General features: G+C 40.2%; 1 protein-coding gene across 1 annotated transcript; it reads left to right on the top strand.

Annotated features, from left to right (window-relative positions):
* Window positions 1-7,998: 7,998 nt before the first annotated feature.
* On the top strand, window positions 7,999-21,533 carry MFSD14A (major facilitator superfamily domain containing 14A; the record flags this gene model as incomplete). Its single annotated transcript, XM_082002988.1, has 12 exons — window positions 7,999-8,085; window positions 13,568-13,663; window positions 14,829-14,891; window positions 15,494-15,621; window positions 16,646-16,760; window positions 17,936-18,154; window positions 18,445-18,558; window positions 19,012-19,083; window positions 19,575-19,687; window positions 19,872-19,969; window positions 20,587-20,750; window positions 21,327-21,533. 12 exons carry the CDS (start codon window positions 7,999-8,001, stop codon window positions 21,531-21,533), a joined length of 1,476 nt encoding a protein of 491 aa, XP_081859114.1.
* Between the last annotated feature and the right edge of the window lie 1,115 nt (window positions 21,534-22,648).

Here is a 22,648-nt window from a genome sequence, read left to right as displayed (position 1 = left end):
AAGAGCACATGACAACATTGTCAGATTGTATGTTTTTGCAATTTGACTATATTTAATCATAGTAGATATGTTTTTAACTGTCTATTTACATTAAATCAGCTGAATATACATCATAGATCTAAAGTGATGGTTCTAATTAGGTATTTCTCATTAAAACTGTGAACATTGAAATATGATTGAAAGACACTTTCACAATGTCAAATATTTTTATATTTTTAGAAGGCTGATTTAATAACATAAATCTGTTATTAAATTATAATATTATAATTCTGTTGCTTATATAAAACTATTGTAAGAATGTATACTTAGGTGAGAAAGTTAACAAAGGGAGAAATTCAGAGTGAAGGCTGAAAATCTGGATTGATACTCCAGCCTTCATCAGGACAGCCTGTAGTGTTCCAACAGATGCAATAACTCTGTGAACACAGGCCAGAGGTTGCTGCATTAACCTGGTACTAAGAGTAGGGTTATGATGGGGTGCTTGCTCAGAGGTAATGTTCATTCCTTTTATTTTTATTGATTACAAATCAACTTCTCAGTAGAACCTTTAAAGTAGTTTTTGTGCTTTAAATAGCCTCTGGGGATTTTTTTAACCACAATTAAAAAAAAGAAGCGCATAATAAACATTTTAAATGCATTATTGTTGTCTGTAACAGCTCCATATGGAGCTATTATGGTATATCATCTGTATACTGTACTGTACTTTATTACAGAGGTGTTTTTTAAACCAGTGTTGTTTACATGAACTCTCCAAGGCTTTTTCAGTACATTTCTATGTAATGGCTTAATTAGAGATTTTTAAATTATTATTATTTTTCTTTTGTTCTGGGAGTCCTTCAGCCAACAGACCAAAATGTGTTCTCTGGAGCTATTCAGTCTAGTAGTGGAATTACTTAATAGGATACATAAGGAAAAAGTAATTACTTGTGCAATAGATAAATATAAAAAGATACTGTTGTTCTGTTTTAAACCAAAAAAAAACCAACTTCACAAAGAAACCCAGATGCGATTAGAACTTAGATCAGTTAAATTGTTACAAACACTGCATTTATTGAATTATTTGCACATAGCCAGAAACACACACACAAAAAAGCCAGAACTAATAAACAAAAAAAAAAGCCGTCTTAAAAACTACTTGTTTTCAGGAGACCTATTCACAATGGATATTAACGTACAGTGACTTCTTATCTACATGTTACACTTGTAAAGCTACACATTTATACGACTACATATCAATAGTCCCTTGCCTATAGAATGGCAAGTGGTAGAAATGTATGATTTCCTCCTCCCTCCTTCTCCCTTTTGTCTTGTGCTAATGAACACGCTGTGAAGAGAGGGGTGTGTTAAAATGTTTATCAAAGTACCTCATCCTCTTTTCCACATTTTAGCGGTGGATTGATAAGGAGATTCTGTAGGAGTGCTCTGAGTTTTTTTAATGAAGTATTGTAAACGGGAAAGGAAAAATTCCACTTACGTAGGCCAAGTAAAAATAGTTTCCCTTCTGTTGGCAATGGCATGGATTATCAACTTTTTGTTTGTTTATCGTATCAGAGCAAGACATGAAAAAATTTCAGAGTTATGCTAAGGGCTTGTGAAGCTTTATGAACTGTGAATCTATCTCAGGATGCCATAATTGCAGGACCTCTGCTACTTGGTAGTCAAAACTATCTTGTGTTACCCTAAATTGGCATTCTATGTTAATATTAAACCTTTTACCTATAGCACTAAATGTGGCAAAGTCTTTGAAAAGTCGCATTTAGTCATTTTGCCACTGAACTACAACATGAGGTAAAATATATGCATTAGAACAGTGGCTCGCAGCGTTGCTTAGTGTAGAATGGGAAGTACATGACTCTGAAATGATTGGAGAAGCGTTGGTAGTAATATCTGAATTGCAGTTTGGCCTACATGGTAATACTTTTAATTTCATTAATCAAAGTAGTAGGAATGTTCAGGTGATATAACTAGTTACTTCCTTGGGGCATTTCTCCAGAAAACATAAGCAGCGGGTTGGGAACACTTTAAAGCCAGTTGCGCAGGAAGGGACCAAATAGGCCAATAATCACCATGTTGCTGGAGTTCTGTTGTGTATAACCCAGTTTTAATACTTCAGGTGCGCCTGTCAATACATGTCAATAAGCATCAGTTTAATGGAAAGAATGAATATGTGCTCTTTGCTTTTGAATAGGATGTCATACAGCTTTGGAAAACAATGGGTCTCCTGTACTAACCGTAACTCCTGTCGTAGATCAGTGACCCTTCCATGCTTTCAACTGACAGTTCCATTAAATTTTCTGGTAGAGGGTAGATCTGTTCATACACTTGTTGCTGTAAAGGAAATAGGAATTTGCATTTTTAGCTGAGGCCCTCCATGTTGAAGAACGTTATTCTAGACAGAGGGAAAACAGCATATGTATCTTGAGAACAGAAAGGAGTTGAGGAGGATTTACTGATTTCTGTAACCTGCAATCTGAGAGCATATGCATATCATGATTCTATGATTTTCTCATTGAGATACTTTTGTATCTGGATTTTAAAATTTAAACAACAAAAAAGGCGGTTTTAAGTCTCATTAACTAACTCATTAACTAACCAAAGAAGCATAGCTAGCACAGAGCATTGGGAAGCAGGGGATAGTGTGCTTTGAGTTTGCCCTAAAAGCAATCTATAAGTGTCTAACTTTCCAAAAATAAACCTTTCTGAACTATTTTTCTGACTTTTAGACAAGGGATTTGTTAGCTTAGTTGTATATTTAGGAGGCTAATCTGTACTTTGCAGAATTTTATTTAAGTATTTATAAAGTTATAGCTAGGTATTTATTTGCAATAAGTTGAATTATGTGATTTTTTTTTTTTAAGATTTGCATAATGGAAGTACTAGTATTTATTGAATACTTGGATATTTGGTAGTTTTATTTGAGAACCTCTGGGATACATGATGAACAGACAAATAACAATAAACTTGGAACTATCTTCAAAGCAAAATGAATCAGTAGTTTGATGGTGAAATACCTCTAGTCTAATAAAGTAGGATAAACTTTTCTTTAAACCTTGTATTTCTGTGCTATCCGCAAGTGCCCAATAATCTTTTTTCTCAAAGAATTCAGATAATTTTATAGCTTTCTTCAACTAGTTTTGTTTTAGGCAAACTATAAGAAAACTTATCTTTTTGTTTGCTTTAATAATGGGTAGATTACTGTTCTAGATCCAGCTTCTAAAAGATAACACCTTGTTTTTTTTACTGTAACTTTATCGAAACTATTGTTTCATTTTCCTCCAAAAAAAAAAATCTTATTTTGGTAGCATATGCCTGCATTTCAGTTACTCATACAGTCCCCTCTCAGATTTTTAGAAGTACGTAATTGTTTTGTGTTCCTAACTTATTCTTATGGCTGTAATACAAAAGACTGTAATGGATTTTGTTAAATTGTTTTAAAATTGGTAAATGAAACTTTGCATTTCTTCTGTTTTTTTGTTGTCAGTAACTTTCAGATTTTAATGTATTTCGTTATTGTCCGTGCATGTTCTGTTGTATTTAAGTCAGTCGTCATTTTACAAATTTGAAGTTGTTGCTCATTTTTCCTCTTGTTGACAGTGTTTCTTGCTGGATATTGTGAATGAGGAAGATTATTCATCGTTTTCTTCTCTGAAATCTATATTTTGGGGGAATGAGATATTAAAAAACATTAAGGGTTTTCTTGTGTATTAGAAAGGTATATCTGTAACACGGTATCACACCATACATGTGGTAGTGTATCATTACCTATAGTGTTCAATTATTGTAAGAATGTCCAAGAAGTGTTTCCTTTGTTTACATTGTTTTGTTCGGTTTTAATGCTGATTATTTTCCACAGGAAGTAGCTGAAGAGTCCTACTCTTTCCAGGTAAGTTCATACAATTTTAGATCTCTAGAATTAAGATATTTTTACTGGGAAAATGCAGGGGAAAATGCAACAAAATAAGTGAGATTAATTAGATGATATCTTCTGCTTCTGTTACTGTGAATCCAAATTTCTGTTCAGTTGAATTTATATTTTTTTCTAATTATTTCCTATCTGGTGAATCTATAACTCTTTCTAGAAGCAGAAAAAGCGGTCCTGAGATGCCATTCAGTGCTTGTTCTTGAATGTCTGCTGCACATTTCCATCCAAGGGTAGACATGACATTTTTAACTCTTGCCTTCAACCTTCCGTCATTGTTCTGACTGTAATTAGCCATATTTATTTAATTAGCAATTTATAGCTCGGTAAGAATTGCTTATATGCTAAGCATATGTTTATATTTGCTGCCATGCGTAACACTTTCTTAGATTTTTTTAAAAGTTTGTCTTTATTGTCAATATATTTTAAATTTAATTTTAAATATATGAGCCCACATATATATTCAAACATTGTAGCAAAAATTTTAAATTAGTCTTAGGATTTTTAATATGTTGATGTTGATATTTGTGTGTGATTAGACTGAATACCATTCTAATATATGGTGATTCCAGGCAGTTTGGAAACAGGTTATTTTTTTGGTATAACACTGCTGAGCCATGGAATGCATCTAACACAGTCTTTTTTTTAATCCATATTGAGGTAAAATGCTGGGTTTTTTCTCCTGTATGTGTAGATAATGTCACTACAGTAATAAACTGTCTAAAATTAAGCACCGGCTTTATTAAGAATATGATATAAAACTGTTTGAGAGCTTTGTAAATGGAGAGGCTTGCCTTATGCATATTTTGGAAGAAATAAAGCAATGTTTTAATTAACAGCTATTATTTCAGGATATAATTTTTGGCATAATTTTCTATAAACTCCAGAAGGTTGTTGTAAGATGTTTGTTAATGGTGTCTCTTAACATGTAGCTTACTGAATTTTGCCAGAAATTCAATTTTGACTGAGACATGCCTCTTTTTGACCACTGTATCATGACTTCCTGTGAATCACATTCCAGCAGTGTTCACGTGGCTGTCTGTCTCTGCACTTTTCTGGTCTGAAAGCCCTGGTCTCCTTGTTCAGGACTGTGGTTCCTGAACTGGAGGTGGTAGGGAGCGTCTGGGTAGCAAGTACCGAGTTTATAGTATTGTGTGACTGTAAAACACTGTAATCCTTTGTAGAAGAGTTTTGCCAGAAAGTTACCGGGAGGCAGCTGGTGATTCGGTAGCTTTTTTTTTTTTTTTTTTTTTTTGACTTGTTTTAGATACTTATTTTTGACAGCAGTGGAAAGTACTATACAATACACCCTCTAGAATACAACACAATCTGTTGGTTCATGTTACACTTTAGAAGCTGAGGTTTTGTATGAAGACCTGAACAGAGTTCACAAACGCATTGCTATAGATGGTGGATAACATGTTTCGCTGTCCTTTCTAGAGAAATACATAGTAACATCAGGTCATTTCACCAGCTATGCACCAGTAATGTTCATGACTCTTCATTCCTGTCAGTTCCTTTTGTCTATTCCGCTTTGATCTTAGTGATCACATGCAGTATGATTTAAACTGAGCTTTTTAGTCCATTAGGTGACAGAAATTAATTATTCATCAGCTAACCAAAGGAGCGTAGCTGGTACAGAGTACTGGGATGCAGGGGACAGTGTTCTTCAAGTTTGGCCTAAAAGTAATCTACAGGAGTCTTGACTGAAACCATTGAAACCATCATCTGTCTGTGATTTAGAATCAAGGGTTTCCCTTGGGGAGGTGCTTGTACAGTTTCATTCTGCTTCCGAAAAGATGGTAATCTGTTCTACAGCTAGCGGGTGGTGTTATGCATTTGCTTTGTATAGAAGGTTGAACGCTACAGGTGTTTACATGTAACCAACAATTTTTGTTTCTCTTCTTCAGGAGATTAAATGTCAGGAATCTGTCTCTCAGTTAAATAATGGCAGAGCGGATTATGTCAGGACTTACGTAGGTAAGTGGAGTTTGATATTTGAAAATGTGTAGCTGGCTGAAATTCGTGACAGCAAAAGCAAGTCATATTTATCTAGAGTTTATTCTAAAGTTAGGATTTCTTACTTGAATCGTCTGCTCAGCCTACCTGTGCAAACTTGACATTTACGATGCATTTATTTTGAGTTAATGACATCAATAATAGAGGTAGGTCTAATATAAAGGTGTGGATAGAAAAACAGCTGCTTAATCAGCCTAGTCACAAAATGTCTTTGCTGAGATGTAGTTCTGTAAACTTTTTTACACGAGTTCCTTACATGTCATGTACATGTCTGTGTGTGACTTTCCCACCAAATTGTAACAGCACTCTCTGCACGGAGCAGACTTGAAACCATGGCAAAATTTTAAGAGTCCTCTCCTTTTCAAATAAAAGGGGTGAGAAACCCTGGAACAGAACTGTCACATACTTGGCATAACTTAAGACTTGTAACAAATGACTGATAATAGCAATGGCTGCAGACATCCTTCTTCCCCTATGGGTAGCCCAGTAGATCCACACTGTGTCATGAGCTAGAGTCTACTTGCCTTTGTCTCACTGTGAGAGCAGAGTAGACCCATTGGCCTGACTAGGGCTATGCCTCATTAAATTCTACATTCCTTAAAAGCTGCATTCTGATAAGAGGGTACTTGGTCTTAAGGCTAATAGTTTAACTTAAGCCCACATGATCTTAAGTGGTGAGTGATTTACACCCTTTTGTTGACATAGTGGTGGCTGTGCCGTAAGGGAGCTAGCGTATGGGTCTGTACATTAGGGTGAGGTTCAGCGTAGCAGCCGCTGTTTGTATGGAGATGTTAATGTGTGGCTGAGGTTTTGGGGGAAACGGGGATGTTGCAGGAGCTGGGGAGATAGGGCTATGCAGGCAGAGGGCTGCAAGTTGGATGACTGAGCGAAGAAGAACACAGAAGAGAAGTCTGGTATGTGGATATGGCCATGGAGAGCTATGTCTGAGCTGGTGAATGTAGTATTACTGGATGTGGACAGGTATTGCTCTGTTTAGTGCTGCCAGACATCAGCGGTGAGGAATTTAAACTATAAGCCACAGAATAATTAATAATAATAGTACACATTTCTAAAAGATTTTCTCCTCTAGTGGGTATGATGCTGTGGGAAAGCTGACCCCTGTTATCTTACTACCTGCAGGACGTGTGGTAAATCAGAACCCGAAATGGCCTGCCCATTTAAAGTTGTTATAGCAAAGTTTAAAACTTGAGAGTAAGCAGAGTATCTCCAAGTTGGATTTTTAAGATGGATTGTGTCTGTGGTTATGTACTTTGGCTCTAGAAACGTCTTTTGATGTCTAACAGGTGTATCTAGTAAGAATTGCCTTTTTTTGCTCCTTTTTTCCAGGCCCCTCAGCGAACTGGGGCCTCCCAGTTGAAGGGTCTGGAGGGGATCCCTTAGGTTCGGTTGGGAGGGAGCAGCTCGGGGGATTGATGCGGCTGGAGGTGTGTGAGAAACTGAGGCTTCCGAGGGGCAGAAAAAGCCGTGACAATGTATTTTAATATCCCAGTGTTGCCTGGACGGGGAAAAAAGTCACGAGTCTCCAGCAGTACAGCTGGGCCATCGGTGTGCCGAAAGATGGAGGCGTTAAGGGAGAGGTGGCGCAGAATGGCAGAGGGCACCGCGCTCGGGCCGGCCGCCGGGCTGGGCACCGCCGCACCGAGCCCGCTGACAGGAGCCGGGGGACTGGCTCTTGTTGGCCGCGTCACAGCGAACCGCACGGCGCCTGGCAGCAGTCTCTTCTCTTTTACTCATTTATTCATTTTTCCCAACTCCAACCATTAATTTTTCGAAAGGCAACAAGGCGAGGCCCCGCCCGGGCTCGGGCGCGGCGGCCGGGGGCGTCCCGCGCGGCGCATCCTGTGCACGTGACCGGCGCCCGGCCAATGGGGCGATCGCGTGATGCGCGGCGGCTGCGCCCGGGGGTGGCTGGCCAAGATGGCGCCGAGTGCGTGAGCGGTGGCGGCGGCAAGCGCGGGGAGGGGAGACGAAGGTCTGGCTGCTGGGGAGGGTCCGCTGCTGCCCCCGCTCCCCCCCCCCCGGGGCTGTAGGATGGTAAAATGACCCAGGGGGGGAAGAAGAAGAAACGCGCCGTGAACCGCAGTATCATGTTGGCCAAGAAGATCATCATTAAGGACGGCGGGACGGTGAGGCCGGGCGGGGCCGGGGGCGCCGAGCGGCGGGGCCGCTCCGAGGAGGGGAGGGGGGCGGCTGTGGGGCGAGCTGGCGGCGGCGGAGCCCCGCGTCCCGCGGTGATGCGGAGGACTGGCAGCGGCCAGGCACGGGGCCGGAGCAGGTGCGGCCGGGCCCAGGCTGGCGGGCCTCGGGCAGCCGCAGCTGGCGGCCTGCGAGCGGGCCCTGCTCCGGCGGCGGGCTGAGCTCTGTGGCGAGGTTTCGGTTTCTTCTATGCTGCGGATTGCTGCAGACCCGATAGCTTCGTTCCGGCATCCCGGGCCGGTTTCCTCATTGAGACAGTTGCCCGAGAAACACCTGTGCGGGTGACACGCTGGTTTGGGTCGTCTTCGGAAAGGCGCTTTCCCAGGGTGGGACGATTTTTCGGACTCGGGAGCAAGTGTGCGAAACAGTGTCGTCTGAGGAGCTAGGCGTAGCAGGTTGCGGATCGCTTTCGTTTGTCCGAGGTCATGTGGTACGTCTCTGACCCTAACTTTGCACTGAGACGCCTTTCAGGGGATCTTTGCGGAGGGGGGAGCTGCGGGGCAGCAGCTGTACGCACAGCAGCAGCTGTTGGCTGCGCCGCAGCCCGGGACGGTGCGGGCAGGCGGGCGGCGCCGAGCGCGGGCCGGTGCCGTGCTGCCGGTGGTGCAGAGCCCGCCGCGGGAAGCGTGGGTCGCCGTCACAGCAGCCTCCTGTCCTCTCGGTTTCTATAGCCCGAGAAGGAATAGGCCAGCGAGCGGGACAGACTCCCGCATCAGAGCAGTCCCGAAAAGGGTGTCTGGAAGAAGTGTTTTGCAGCTCCCTCCCACTGTCTTGCTTCCTCTAAATATGTAAATTTTAAAAAGGAAGGAAGCTGTTAAGTGTTTTGGCTGTTGGCGCTCGGGTTTTTTTAATTGATGAGTAGCATTACTTCCAATGTATCATTGCCCCTGGATTTTTTTTCCACTGTGTAACAGTGGAACAGCTTTGCTCTGCACTCTTCTAAATGAAGTATCATTATTTCAAATAGACATCTTGACAGATTAAAGTGCTGGTGGCCCTTCAGTTTGTCGTTTTGGAACAATAATGGAGAAGAGGGTGGTGTCAGAGTCACTATAGTTGTTCATTGAACTAGTGTCCAACTGTCTGGATTACTTAGTGGTAAGAAGCAAAACTAATTCCAGTGATGGATGTTGATGTCTTTCAGTTTTCATGTTTGCCTGCTCTTTGTAAAGACAGAAATGTACGAGATTACCTTGTACAAATGTTAAATGCAAATATTTTAGAATGACTAATAAAAGCAGAGTAAATATTGTTCCTCATGAGACATGGTGCTTCAGAATTTCTTTCTGGAGTAATCATTGATTAAAATACAGTATACTTCCAAGTGTCCTTTATCTCTCAACTTTAACTTTCTTGTGCCAAGAGAGGAGAAAGGATGTTATAACAACTGCATTCAGTGATACTTATGGTGCTGCGTTCAGTGTCTCCCACCAGTTTCAAAAGCAGAGTGCAAACTTTCATGAGTTCTGTATGATATTCAGCTGTTTTTCAAACAGTGCAAAAATGGGCTATAAACATTAGATGAAGGTTTGTAGATTGTTTATATAACAAAAATACCAGCTTGTGATATTTTCTGCCTTCAAATAAATGTTTTGAGAATTTATTTCTTTTAAATATATTTTTAAAATTATGAAGTGTGGTATAGCAGGGTATTCTTTATAATGACAGCAAAAACCTTATGCTTGGATTTTTTTTTTAATGTTTGCTGAAATATTTAATTAGCCTTCTGTGCTCAGTCTCCTTAGTTTCTTTGCTTACCCAACATGCTATGTGACATTATGGGAAAGAAGTAAATGAAAATGGCCTGTGTCTTGAATGTCTCCAACTGGCAAACCAGAAATTGATCAAGTATCTAAGTGTACAGTTTCCAGCCTGATTGGTTTATTTTGAAACTATTTGACATCAAAGAAAACTCTGTGACTGTCTTGCCGGCAAGAATATACAGCTGTTTATTGAGGCAGTGTCACAAGCAGGAAGAGCCTACTGACAGGGAAGAATTTCAGTCCATTTAATTTATTGTCACTTCTAATCACTGATTCTGATGCAGAAAGAAAAAAACAAGCAAAAGGGAAAAACCACCCCTTGCGTCTGCAAAGGCTCTCCTCCTGCCGCAGGTTACGCTGGGTCCCCTTGGCGAGGCGATGGGTGTTGCAAGAGGTTGGGTTGGTGCCTGGTGGTATTTTTGTGGTCTTTTTGCAGCTTAGTTGCTGTATCACAGAAAACAATGTGTAGTGGTGTGTGTACTCAAGTCTGTGTTGTCAGATGCACCAGAGGAGAGGCAGTAACACCAGTGAAGTGGTTTCAACACTGTTCTTAATTTTGCTTGCCTTTATGACCAATTGGAATTCATCTTATATAGGATTATGCATTTTTCAAGCACTCATGAAATGAATTAGGAGGTGCACGCCTGGGCAATGCTGGAGAGAATTGGAGCTTAGTACTTTATTTGGTGCCTCTTCCTTTCCAGCAGCAGAGCAGCAGCAGTGATCTTATATCTGATGCCTTGGTTGCTTTGATAGTTATCCTGTGGTTATCAGATGTGTGTTCTTAGGGTTGCCCGGCATATACACTTGTTATCACCGGCATGACTGACAGTGCAAGGTGTTTGGTAAAGACCTTTTCTCTCTAACTAGAGAAAGGGGCATTCTTAGAGCACTGTTTTGTGCCACGGATTTTGCCAAACATAAATGCTCTCTGCTCTGGCTGCACAGTTGCAGCGAAGGGTTGCTGTTACTCAGGTTGGAACATCTCCATTCCAGGGTGTTCACACAAAGGCTCCTTATCTTTTATCTCCAGGTGTAAGGCCGCCTGATTTGGTTGCGCTTAGGTTATTACATTACATTACGCTAGGTTAGCCAGTTTGTAAAGCACAGCGGGGCGGGTTTGTAGACTAAGACAGGGCTGAATACCCAACACCTGTGCTGTATGTGTTGGGGTAGGAGGGTACATCAGACTAGACTTAAGTCTTGTGGACTGAATGCACATAATATGTCTTAATGCACTGTAATGTAACCACTTATAAACTTCCTTCCCTTTTTCTTCCACCTCAGGAGTATTTTTGCTACTTTATAGCTGCAACCATCTTTAAAAACAGCTATAGAGGCGATGATCTAAATGTGACTAAATTACTATTTTTTTTATAGATAAGAACAGATAACAGTATCTGTGATAAGTGAGTGTTAGCAACACAAAAGGAAGGAAGTTTAACCCTAGTGATCTCAATGTCACTTCTGTTTGTTTCTGCTAATGCAATGGGAACATCTGATCAGGTTGCTTACAGCTGGACGGCATGGCAAGAGGGCAGCAGTCACCCACCTGTGTGCCTCTAAAATTGCCAACAGTTTAGCTGGGCAGAACAGCCACTGGTTTCGTTCTGTTGTTTTGGTTTGTCTGTGTGATCTCTGAGTAGCTGCCCAGAGCTGGACGAGGGCGGCATAGAGACAGCTGGCTGTTGAGCTCGTGTTTGCTGTATGTGAGCAGAATGGAGGTGCTTTTGACCCCTGGTGCTTGGAGGGACAGGGATGGTTCCTGACTCCTCCCTCACCGTCTGTAATACCCTGGGGGGTCACGAGCCAATAACTTCACGGGAATCTGGGGGCTGTGGGAATGAGCCTGATTTTCTGTATCGGACTAAGCTGAACAGCTAAGATTGTTACTTATGGTTTGTGCAGAGCTGGATAAATTTTTAACCCAAAACTAAAATAAAGGTTGTGGGTGGAAAGGGAAAGGAATTGTGGGAAGTGAAGATAATTACAGCCACTTTCTGTACCTGTTAATTTACCTCCTTAAGAGAATGGGATGAAAAAATAGCAGACATATCTGTATGGTATGTCTGTATTTACTGAAAAGAGCTTGGAAAAGAAAAATAGCACAGTGCTAAGGTGCTTTAGTAGCTCACATTTTACATATTGATATGGTTACTTTTGAAAATTATGATCTTTCCTAGCGATAGGGGTGAACAGCCAGTGTGGCTTCCTATATTTATTTCCTACAGTTGTTCAAAAGGCTTGTCTTTTTTCCAGTGTTGGAAATACTGGAATCTGGAAAGAAAAGCTAGGTATGACTTGCATAAATCTTGTAATAAAAGAAAGACTCAAATATTACCTAACTGAAACTTAAAATTGTGTCGTATTTGAGGTTGGAAGGCACGTCTGAACACCTCTAATCCGACTGCCCACCCTCTTCCGCCAGACAAGCTCAGCTGGAGCAGTTTGCTCAGGGCTGTGTCCAGTAAAGTTTGGGGGATGGAGATTCCACAACCTTGCTGGGCAGCCTGTTTCCAGGGGTTGGTTTTGTTCAAGCTTTTAGTAGAATTTCCTGTATTTCAGTGTGCGCCTCCAGTCCTGTCACTGACGCCTCTGAGAAGAGTCTGGCTGTCTTGTCTTTACTCCCTCCCATCAGATATTTACACACGTTGATAAGATCCCCCTGAGCCTTTTTGAGAAGCAGCTGAGGACCTTAGCCTGTGTGTGTTTGCTCAGCATTAAGTGCATGGTCTAATCAAATGAGTATCCTCTGTTAGTAACCCACCTTCACACAAAGCTGGGAAAGTAGATATTAAGGCAGCACTTCCCTAAAGTTTAAATAATGTATATGAGATTTTTTATGAGTTATTCATACTACCTTCATCTGAAAATAATTAGTGCACAGTTTCCTCAGTTTGCAAATGATGAACTGTGGCATGTTGTTTGGCAGGGTAGCATTTACAGACTATATGAGATGAGCAGGTTGTCCCACCCACGTGCTTTTTGTTCTCTTCAAAAGGTACTTCTTGATTATACTAAATCACCAAAGAATTTGAAGTTCCTTATTTCAAGTCTTTTATCCAGATCTCTTCCTACATTTGAAGCATATTGTAGGTAATAGGGCTCTTTCTCAGTATTTGGGAAGTGATCAGTGCTGTTCCTGAGATTCACTTCTGGCATTCATTATTTCAGTTTTTCTTTCCTGATTTAGAGCTATCAAAGTTTTGTACGTAGCCATGGTGCCCTTTAGTAACAGAAGTACTATAAAGCTGTTTGATAGACCAGGTAATTAGACCTTGGGATAGCTGAGTGTGAACGCTACCATATTTTGAAATTATGAAAACTTGATTTCCATGTGGCATTGTGTGGGTTTAAGCATTTTTCTCACAGAAAAGGAACTAATTATCTGAAGAAGAGTCTGTTTATTTTTGCATTTGAAGATGGGAACGCACTTTGTATTCTGCGGAGGATTAAAACACTTGAGGACGTTAGCAGAAAGGGTTAAAAAAGGAATTTCTCTCAGTACCAGCTAGCTTGAGCAACTGTAGTCCAATGTTTTGAGTCCTGTTTCATTTCTTAATCCTTCTGTTTATAGTGTTCAGAGGCATTTCTCATGACTGTGATAGACTGATGGATGTTTTAATCGCCTGTTTTTTCTCTTGTTTAGCCTCAAGGAATAGGATCACCTAGTGTCTACCACGCTGTTATAGTCATCTTCTTGGAGTTTTTTGCGTGGGGACTCTTGACAGCACCCACTCTGGTGGTAAGTGATGTGCTTAATCTTTTTCTCACTGTATGGGAGATGGGGCAGTTACTGCCAGGGCACTGAACATCTGAATTAAACCAAAATTATGTATCATTGAGCTGCGCTGTTGTGCAAGTGAAAGGTTTTATATTTTTACATGGAATCAGGAATTTAAAATTATTTCATTAAAGCAGTGTAATCCTGCAGCATAGCTGTTTATGTGCAAGTCTGCTAATACTCAAGCTTACATGTAAATATTTTCTGGCTTGAAAACAGTAAGGCAGTAATGAAATTATCTTTCCTTTCAAGATGCTACAAAAAGTTGCCACTTCACAAATGTAAGGACAAAAATACACTTGAAATTTGGGAAAATTATGGAAGCGTGTGTGTGTGTAGGTAGGGAGATCTTTGCTGACCTGGCTTTGCCTTAAATGGAAGCTTCAGAGCGCAGACCCTGTTACACCAGTCAAAGCTTCCCTGTGATTAGCGAGACAGTCATACCAACGTGTTTGTACCAAATTACTTCCTAATGTAGCTGGTTGCTTTCCATTTGGATTTAATCTTTGAGAGTGACACATGCTTACAAATTAAAAGGAGCGAAGGCTTAAAGATCTCCAAGCAAACTCCACCTAAAATGCAGTCTTGGTGCAGTTCTGTAAGCTGACGTTGACCACGAACAGTCTCTCGGGTATAAACTGCACATTGGTCACTAAATGGAATCCATCTTGCATAATGCAAGACAGACCGAGAAAGGTGCCTGTTTTAACCTGCTATCTGGGCTCTGGTCACCAAACTGAGAGGCACTTCAGAATGATGATGTCTCTCCTCTCTCCCCACAGCCCCCTACAGATGACGCAGTAACACGTGGAGAGTCTGGGCTGAGATAGTTTTCTAGGTTCTCTGTGCTCTATTAAGATTTCAGACACTGAAGTTGTATGACATGAATCCTTCCCAAAGTGTTGAAAGAACTGAGGCCTCTCTCAAGTAAAGCTAAAATCTCAAAAGTACCGTCCATGTGAATTAAAGATTAAATAGATTATTTGTGGTGTGTCTTTTTTTCTTTCTCTATATTCTATGAAAAGATAAAACTACTGTGGATGTGCCACTGTAGAAGCTGGATGCATCATGAGCCATATTTATAGTTAATATTGTGTAAATTACAATGTTCGTATTTCTTCTCCAGGTTTTGCATGAAACCTTCCCAAAACATACATTTCTAATGAATGGACTAATTCAAGGAGTAAAGGTAAGGTGACAAAAGTTAATCACAAGTACAATTTAAAGTGGATGGTGAGAGAAATGACTGACAGCTGAGAGAAACGTTCGAGGGGGTTTTCAGAATAGCTTTAACAGTATAAATAAAACAGGGGCATACATGATTACTAAAAATGCAAGTATGCATCATTTTACATTTAGTAAGATATTGCTTGGTCTGTACCTGCTGTTTGGGTTCAGCAAATAGAAAGGTAGGTGACTAATCCCAAAGTAACATACATGGTGTTAAAATTTGAGAATTTTTTACTTGGAGCTTGTTGTTCCAGTAGGGTATTATGTTTATGTGAATTCTAAATGTAGAAAACTGTGATGTACAGTTTATAAAACTTCTAGTATGAGTGGATCATCTGCATTTTGAATTTTCTGGAGCTCTGAGGTAATAAATCTCAAACTTTATGTAATCAGACATGGGACAGAAGATCAGTAATGCTTGACCGTATTGCCCTCTACGTGTTGTGCTGTAGTCATCAACTTTAATAAAAATAGAGCCCAGCCTGCTATCAGATTAGGGTACGGTCAGCTATCGTGATTCCAGCCACTTAGGTCTAACTTAAAATGTTTTGTTTCATTCAGGGCTTATTATCGTTCCTTAGTGCCCCACTCATAGGTGCCCTGTCTGATGTGTGGGGACGAAAGTCCTTCTTGCTGCTAACTGTATTTTTCACCTGTGCACCGATACCACTAATGAAGATCAGCCCATGGTTAGTAAATTATTTCACACTAGATTTGCCATTTCTTGTCAAGGTTGCCATACAATGCTTATGTTTGTAGCGCCGTGGATAAAATACTGTTTGTGCTCCATGGAAGGTTGAGGCTTTTGTATTACTTTGGTGCAAAGTTGGAGAACAGAGTCAAACTGAAGTCACTGCCATGAGGTCAAAAGCCTTGGTCAGAATTTTAAGAGCTGCTGGTTTTGAGCTCTGTGCTGTAGGCCCCACTTCCTACTCCAGCACATTTGCAAAAGATATTAGACTGCTTTGCAGTGAACTGTGCAGGTCTTTATTGTGGCCATATTACTCAAATACTAACCAACTATGCAGAAATGAAAACGTAATGCTAGCTAGAGCGTGAAATAACCTTTTGTAACCTAAAATGTTGCTGCAATTTTTAAGATCCGACAGCTTTCACACTGTGTGCAAGTTAGTAAGCTCTTAACTGGCACGTACATTCCCCAGGTAGCGCGTGAGTCAGAACTCAGTGTTGTTGGACTACTGTTCAGGTAGCTCAGTCAGCCTTTTCAGTTTTCTCTCCGGTCACACGGATTGTTCATGGATCCTTCATCCCTTTTCTGGGAAGCAGCTCGTTTCTAAGTGGAGATTGATGTTTCAAATGGTGAGCGCTAGTGTCTGTAGCGTAAAGATAAGGCTTGATAAGTCATTGAGACGTCTCAATGACCAGATTCTCAAAATACTGAAGTTCCTAATTAGCGTTGGGTCACAGGCATCCAGTTGAAGTTAGTCTAACACCTCGTTTCCTAGAAGTACTTCATCACAGCAGCTTTTTGTAGGTGTATCAGAATTATGCTATTTATCTGTGTACTCAGTGCGCCAAGGAGGAATTACACGACTGTGTCGAGACACATTCACACTGGCTTTATCCGAGTTTATCTTAGTATTTGTCAGAAAAAGTTGGACAAGATTATTTACTGTTGAGCTGCACTTGGATTGTAAATAGAGACATTTTGTTTCTATTTAGCTCTCTTCTAATTTTTTGTAATATCCTTAGGTGGTACTTCGCTGTTATCTCTGTCTCTGGAGTTTTTGCAGTGACGTTTTCTGTGGTTTTTGCATATGTAGCAGACATAACCCAAGAACATGAAAGAAGCATGGCCTATGGTTTGGTACGTATTTTTTGGCTCTGTTCCTGTGGTATTCAGTACTAAACACTTAAGTAGGTAAAGCTTTTCAAAATTGTATTTTTGTTTCTTCTCTGGCAAGTTGACTTTAGTTTGGTGTAAGGTTTTTCTGTTTAATTGTTCTTGTCATCCAGTCCTGCATCTCGTGAATATTGTGCTTCTAACTTAAATAAAATATGACTGTGTTAGAAGCTGTCTTTCAGATGTCTGTCTTAATGGTTATTGTCAGTTTTAATGATGTAATTTGAGGGGCTTTAGTTACTCCTCCCTTTTTTCTCACACTAGTACTACTCTGTCATCTTCTCAAAAATCTAACCTTTTGTTCCTGTATAATGTTGGAACTGCTGCTGTTTGATATCTTGACTGCTCCCGCTCGTGTCTCCAGTCACGCTGCTGTGCTCCAGTTCAGATCAAATGTAGCTGAGTAACTCATCTGTCTTAAGTTCTTACAATTCACCTCCATTTCTCCTTTACCTCCTGATAACCTGCCAGATCTCAGGAGCCTTCGCAGCCCTGTGTATTATGGAGTAGCAGAATTATCTGTTGCGTTCAAGTTACAGAGTCCACTGTCATATTCAGCAGGAAGAGCCGAAAGCAAGAGATGTAGAACTAAACAGTTTCTTTCTGCCTGTACACATCAGGGGTTGAGAGGTGTTGAGAAGGCTCCTTCCGTTTTGAAGTTAACATCTTTCACGACAAGGCCAGCTGGTGAACTGGAAACTACTTTCTGAAGATCCATTATGCTGAGTTGGATTAACCAGCATATTAAATTTAATATGCCTTTGCAACATGTGATTTTTTTTTTTTTTTTTTCTTCTTAACAGACATTGCATGTTTCACTAATACAAAGATTAAATACAGGTCATTACTTCCCAGAGATATCAGCAGACTATATAGTTAATCAAACCTAATTATGTCAGTACATGCAAGAGTGCTGTGAGTCTCACTTTGCTGTCCAGTTATTTAAAAAAAAAAAAAGCTTTTATTGAAAAAATTTTGTCTGTCTGAAATACACAGCTGCTACCACATAGTCACAGGAAAAAGGTTGCTTTTAATTGTTCCTTGATTAAAATGGTTAGGTGTCTGAAAGTGAGGCAGAATGGGGAACAATACTGTTGACTTCAATCACGGAAAATCTTACTGGCCGTTATCTGTTCTAGGTTTCAGCAACTTTTGCGGCAAGTTTAGTTACCAGCCCTGCTATTGGTGCCTACCTTGGTCGAGTCTACGGAGACAGCCTGGTTGTGGTCCTGGCTACAGCAATAGCCTTGTTAGACATTTGTTTTATTCTTGTTGCTGTACCAGAATCACTGCCGGAGAAGATGAGGCCGGCATCCTGGGGAGCACCTATCTCATGGGAACAGGCTGACCCTTTTGCAGTAAGCTATTTAAATATGGAATATGTTGTTATTTGTAAATGTTGAGCTTTTGAGACAGGGAAGGGACTGAATTTACTACATTTCAGGCTTGAAAAAAAAAGCCCATATTTCTTCAAGTTTAACCTTGCATCGCTGCCAATACTTTTGACAATGATCTTGCTAAGCAGGCAGGGAAAGTTTTGGTGGTACCACATAATAGCTTCATTAATTCACCTGCTTTTCAGATCCTTGCTCGGTATGCTTTTCTGAATATGAAGATTAAACGTTTTATATTTTTTTTCTTGCTGTAGTCACTGAAGAAAGTCGGCCAGGACTCAATTGTGCTGCTAATCTGCATAACAGTCTTTCTTTCCTACCTCCCAGAGGCAGGTCAATATTCCAGCTTCTTCCTATACCTCAGACAGGTAACTTAACATTTTGATACGGATTTGAACAGAGGTAAATCTATAGGGAAGATTTCAGTATCGCTGAATTAATACAGCAAGTACAGATAACTAGTACAACTTGAAAGCTTACAGCAGCTGACTTAAGTCCTCTTGCTGTTCTGGTTTTGAGAGAAAAAGAGATGAGAGGGATGAGTTATAAAACAATTTCTCATATTTTGTAATTATTTGCATTATTCTTGGACTACGAGGTTCACTATGTTAAACATTTTTAATTTTTTGATGGAACCATTTACTTTTTTTCTATTTATGCCCCTTTATTTTTGTATACTTGTCGATTTCAACTTTTTTTTTGAAGTTAGGGAGGAGTTGAGCAATACCCGTCTTCTGCATTGTGTGTTCCCTCACTGATGTTTGTGACATCATGATACATGGTTTTCGGTTAATGATCACATTGTCTTTTTTTTAATGTAGATAATGGGATTTTCATCTGAAAGTGTTGCAGCATTTATAGCAGTTCTTGGGATTCTTTCCATTATTGCACAGGTCAGTTACTGCTGTGTGTTTCACCAATTTGGTACTTTTGAAAGAGCTAAGCACTGTAGAGAACTTCCATAAAAGAGCGGTTCCAGAAATGTGACTCGCTGCTTCCGCAGCTCTTTTTCCAAGTCTCTAACAGTTGATGAACACTCTTACATTAACTTAGATGAAAAAACAACTTGCCAACTAGGGTTTGGCTCATTAACTGCAAACTGTATTGCATTGGGAAAACTAAATCAAAGAAGGGGTGACAGTTCGTTCGTATTACTGGCTGAGTGATTGCTATTTTTTTGGTAGAAGCTCCTGAATACTCAGCCAGTACTGCTTTTGGAAAGTTTTACCTGGCTTGTAAAAATTAATTTATTTACTTGCATGTATTTAACATTTAGAATAAAATGGTCTGAGGTTTTTTGTTGCTTTTTTAATTCATTAATTTATCTGCATACATTTAACATTTAGAATAGAATGTCATTTTTCTTTGATTTTCCCCCCATCAGACAATAGTTTTGAGTTTACTCATGCGGTCCATTGGAAATAAAAATACCATCCTACTGGGCCTAGGATTTCAAATACTACAGCTTGCGTGGTATGGCTTTGGATCAGAACCGTGGTATGTAAATTTCATTTTAATATCTGAATGATACTGTATTTTTCTGCATCTCTTCCTTTATCCAAGGGAGACACTGAAGTGTGTGTACGTGTATCTATCTGTACACACCTACATACACAGATACGCTCCAAACGCAGAACGCCCTCCATGCAGAGCCATCACTTTGAGTTTGTATTGTTTGCAGGATGATGTGGGCCGCTGGAGCGGTTGCAGCCATGTCCAGTATTACTTTCCCAGCTGTAAGCGCACTGGTTTCACGAACGGCTGATGCAGACCAGCAGGGTAGGTTTTGTCCCAGTATGTGGAATTCTAGGCAAAGAACACTGTGAAGACAGACATGTCGGGGTGTCCTCCCTCGTAGGGCTAGTCAGTCAGCCTGCAGCCTGGCACAGAGCGGGCCACACACCTCAGCACAGGTCACAACATCTTACCGAAATCCAAGTCACTTGTAATGTGTGCGGATCGTGTCTTTCGGGCACAGAGGGAAAACATTCAATGGGTCCCAACAGTGGCGAAATACTTTGCAGACTTAATATGCTGTTGATTTTCCTCACTTTTGACAAAAGTTTGCTTAGTTGTCCAGGTTGCATCCACTGCTTTCTCTCCTGCATGAGACAGCAAGGATGTTGTGTATATATACTGGTCTGTGAATGAGCATAGCATGGGAAGTACTACTCTGTCCCTAGAGGGAGGTGGCAAAGGTACCTGAATAGACTACAATGGCAATTTTTCTGTGCCCCTTGTTTATTGCTATCTATAGTGCAACACCATTCAGAGGAGCTTTCCTGCTTGTATCAGTCTGAAGGTGACCAGTCTTACTGATCTGTTCATAGTCCTCTGAGATAGGTATGTATGTATGTATAAATATAGATAGATAATGGTGCATTTACTTTTCCCAGGTGTTGTTCAAGGGATGATAACAGGAATTCGAGGACTGTGTAATGGTTTGGGACCAGCACTTTATGGTTTTATATTCTACATATTTCATGTTGAACTGAATGAACTCCCTATGCCTGAATCGCCAGCAGGAGGTAGTGTGGTCACACAATACCATTTGCAACAGGTATTCTTTTACTTATTAATTCCAAAAAAAGACATTAGGAAGGGATCATGTTCTTGAGTATGATGCTGTATTACATTTTGTTATGCTGACTGTGAATGAAGCACATAAAGAGGTTCTGAAATCACTCTTGGGGAGGGTTCTCTTCAACTGGATGGTAAGGTTTGGTTTAACTTACAGTTGGTAGTAATTAGACAACTGATGACCCTGTGAAGAGAACAGACTGAGGGAAGGATGGACTAATAACTACTGTTATCACCTTTCACATGTTTAATGTTTTGTTGTCCTTTAGCCTTTTAACCAAGCTATTAATTTGTTAAGGAAACTCAGCAGTAAGGCCTTGCATTGGAAGTGGAAGTTGGCACACATGGATAAGAACCACGCGCTCCCTCTCCCGAGTCTTAGGACGTAACATTATTTCTTCTAAAAGAGTGCACATGGGGCCAAATGCTGCATTGGCTAGTGGAGCAAGAAAAAGTTCTTCCCACTTTTGAAATGTGTGCAGTTAGCAAGTGTAGTCTGTTAACATGTGTCTGAAGGGTCATTAATGCTTTGTGGCCTTACTGTTGTTGTTTTCAGAATTCTATAATTCCCGGACCCCCATTCTTATTTGGCGCGTGCTCTGTGCTGCTGGCACTACTCGTTGCCTTGTTTATTCCTGAACACACAAACCTAAACGTACGATCCAGCAGCTGGAAGAAACACTGTGGCAGCCATGGCCATCCCCACAGTCCACAAGCTCCTGGTGAAGCTAAAGAACCATTATTGCAAGATACAAATGTATGACAAAAATCCAGAAAGACCTTTTAGACTTTTTTTTCCATCAGCAGTTTGGGATACACATTCCAGTAATTACATCCAAAATGTCATTTCTTAAGGTGTAATCTTAAGAAGTATCTTTCTGCATGAAATTCATAGGAATTAAAAAAAAGGTAAGTTTCTCCAAAGATGTTGCCATTGAATTAATAATTTGCTTTTAAAAACCAACTGTTACGTACTTGTATCTTGCCATGAAATACTGTTACTACTAAACTTTACATTCTAGTTCAGAGACAACAAAGAAGGGAGTCAAGGCATGAGCATGTGTCCTTCTGTTTCCTTAAGGTGGTGAGCTTTAATTCTAGTTGTGCTAAGTCTCAATGAGACACACTGGCATCCGTGCAGACCCATTCATTTTAATGTTGTAAAATTTTGGGTCAGATGATTCAAAGCCTTAATGTAAATCTACTCAAGTTGGAAAAGGTGAATTGGTATCATTTATCTTTAAAGTCATATGGCAGGTTTTTTTTAAGTTTGTACTAATATAAAAATCACCCGAGCACGCTTGCTGAGCAGTAAAAGTTATTTTTTATGTAAGTGCATTTACTCTTTCTACTTTTGAATAAACGGTAGTATCAAACACTTGTTTAAACATTAAGTGGGTGTTTTGAGCCTACGAATTTTAATACTGGCTCAAAACCTCTGCTTTCCTAAGTACCGTTTATTATACTACTATATTTCTGATGTTTGCGTAATCATAAAGGACCTCAAAACTTGAATACACAGACTGAAATATAAGCTGATAGCCTTGAATCTGTCCATGTGCTATATAGTGGCCTTTGAGGACTGTCACAATAACCCTTTTGCATTACAGAGCTAATGTTTTAGTCCTAAATTTTCAGGACCCTTAGTACAGAAGAGAGCTTTATACAATTACTGATGTGAATTTCTCTAAAAGTGTATATTTTTGTGTCCAGTTGTATTATTTAAGTGTTCCTTTGTATAAATTTGTGTATAAAGTATTGTATAGGTTTAAAATGTTTTCATCTTGTGGTTATTGCTTAATGCTTTTTTACCTTTGAACATTCACCATGGTTGACCAAGAGCAGGAAAAAAATATGTAAATATACTGTTAATAAAGT

The sequence above is a fragment of the Phaethon aethereus genome (genome assembly GCF_964289735.1).
Source record: "Phaethon aethereus genome assembly, chromosome: 8".
Classification (NCBI taxonomy): domain Eukaryota; kingdom Metazoa; phylum Chordata; class Aves; order Phaethontiformes; family Phaethontidae; genus Phaethon; species Phaethon aethereus.
This window is presented reverse-complemented; position numbering and strand designations above follow the sequence as displayed.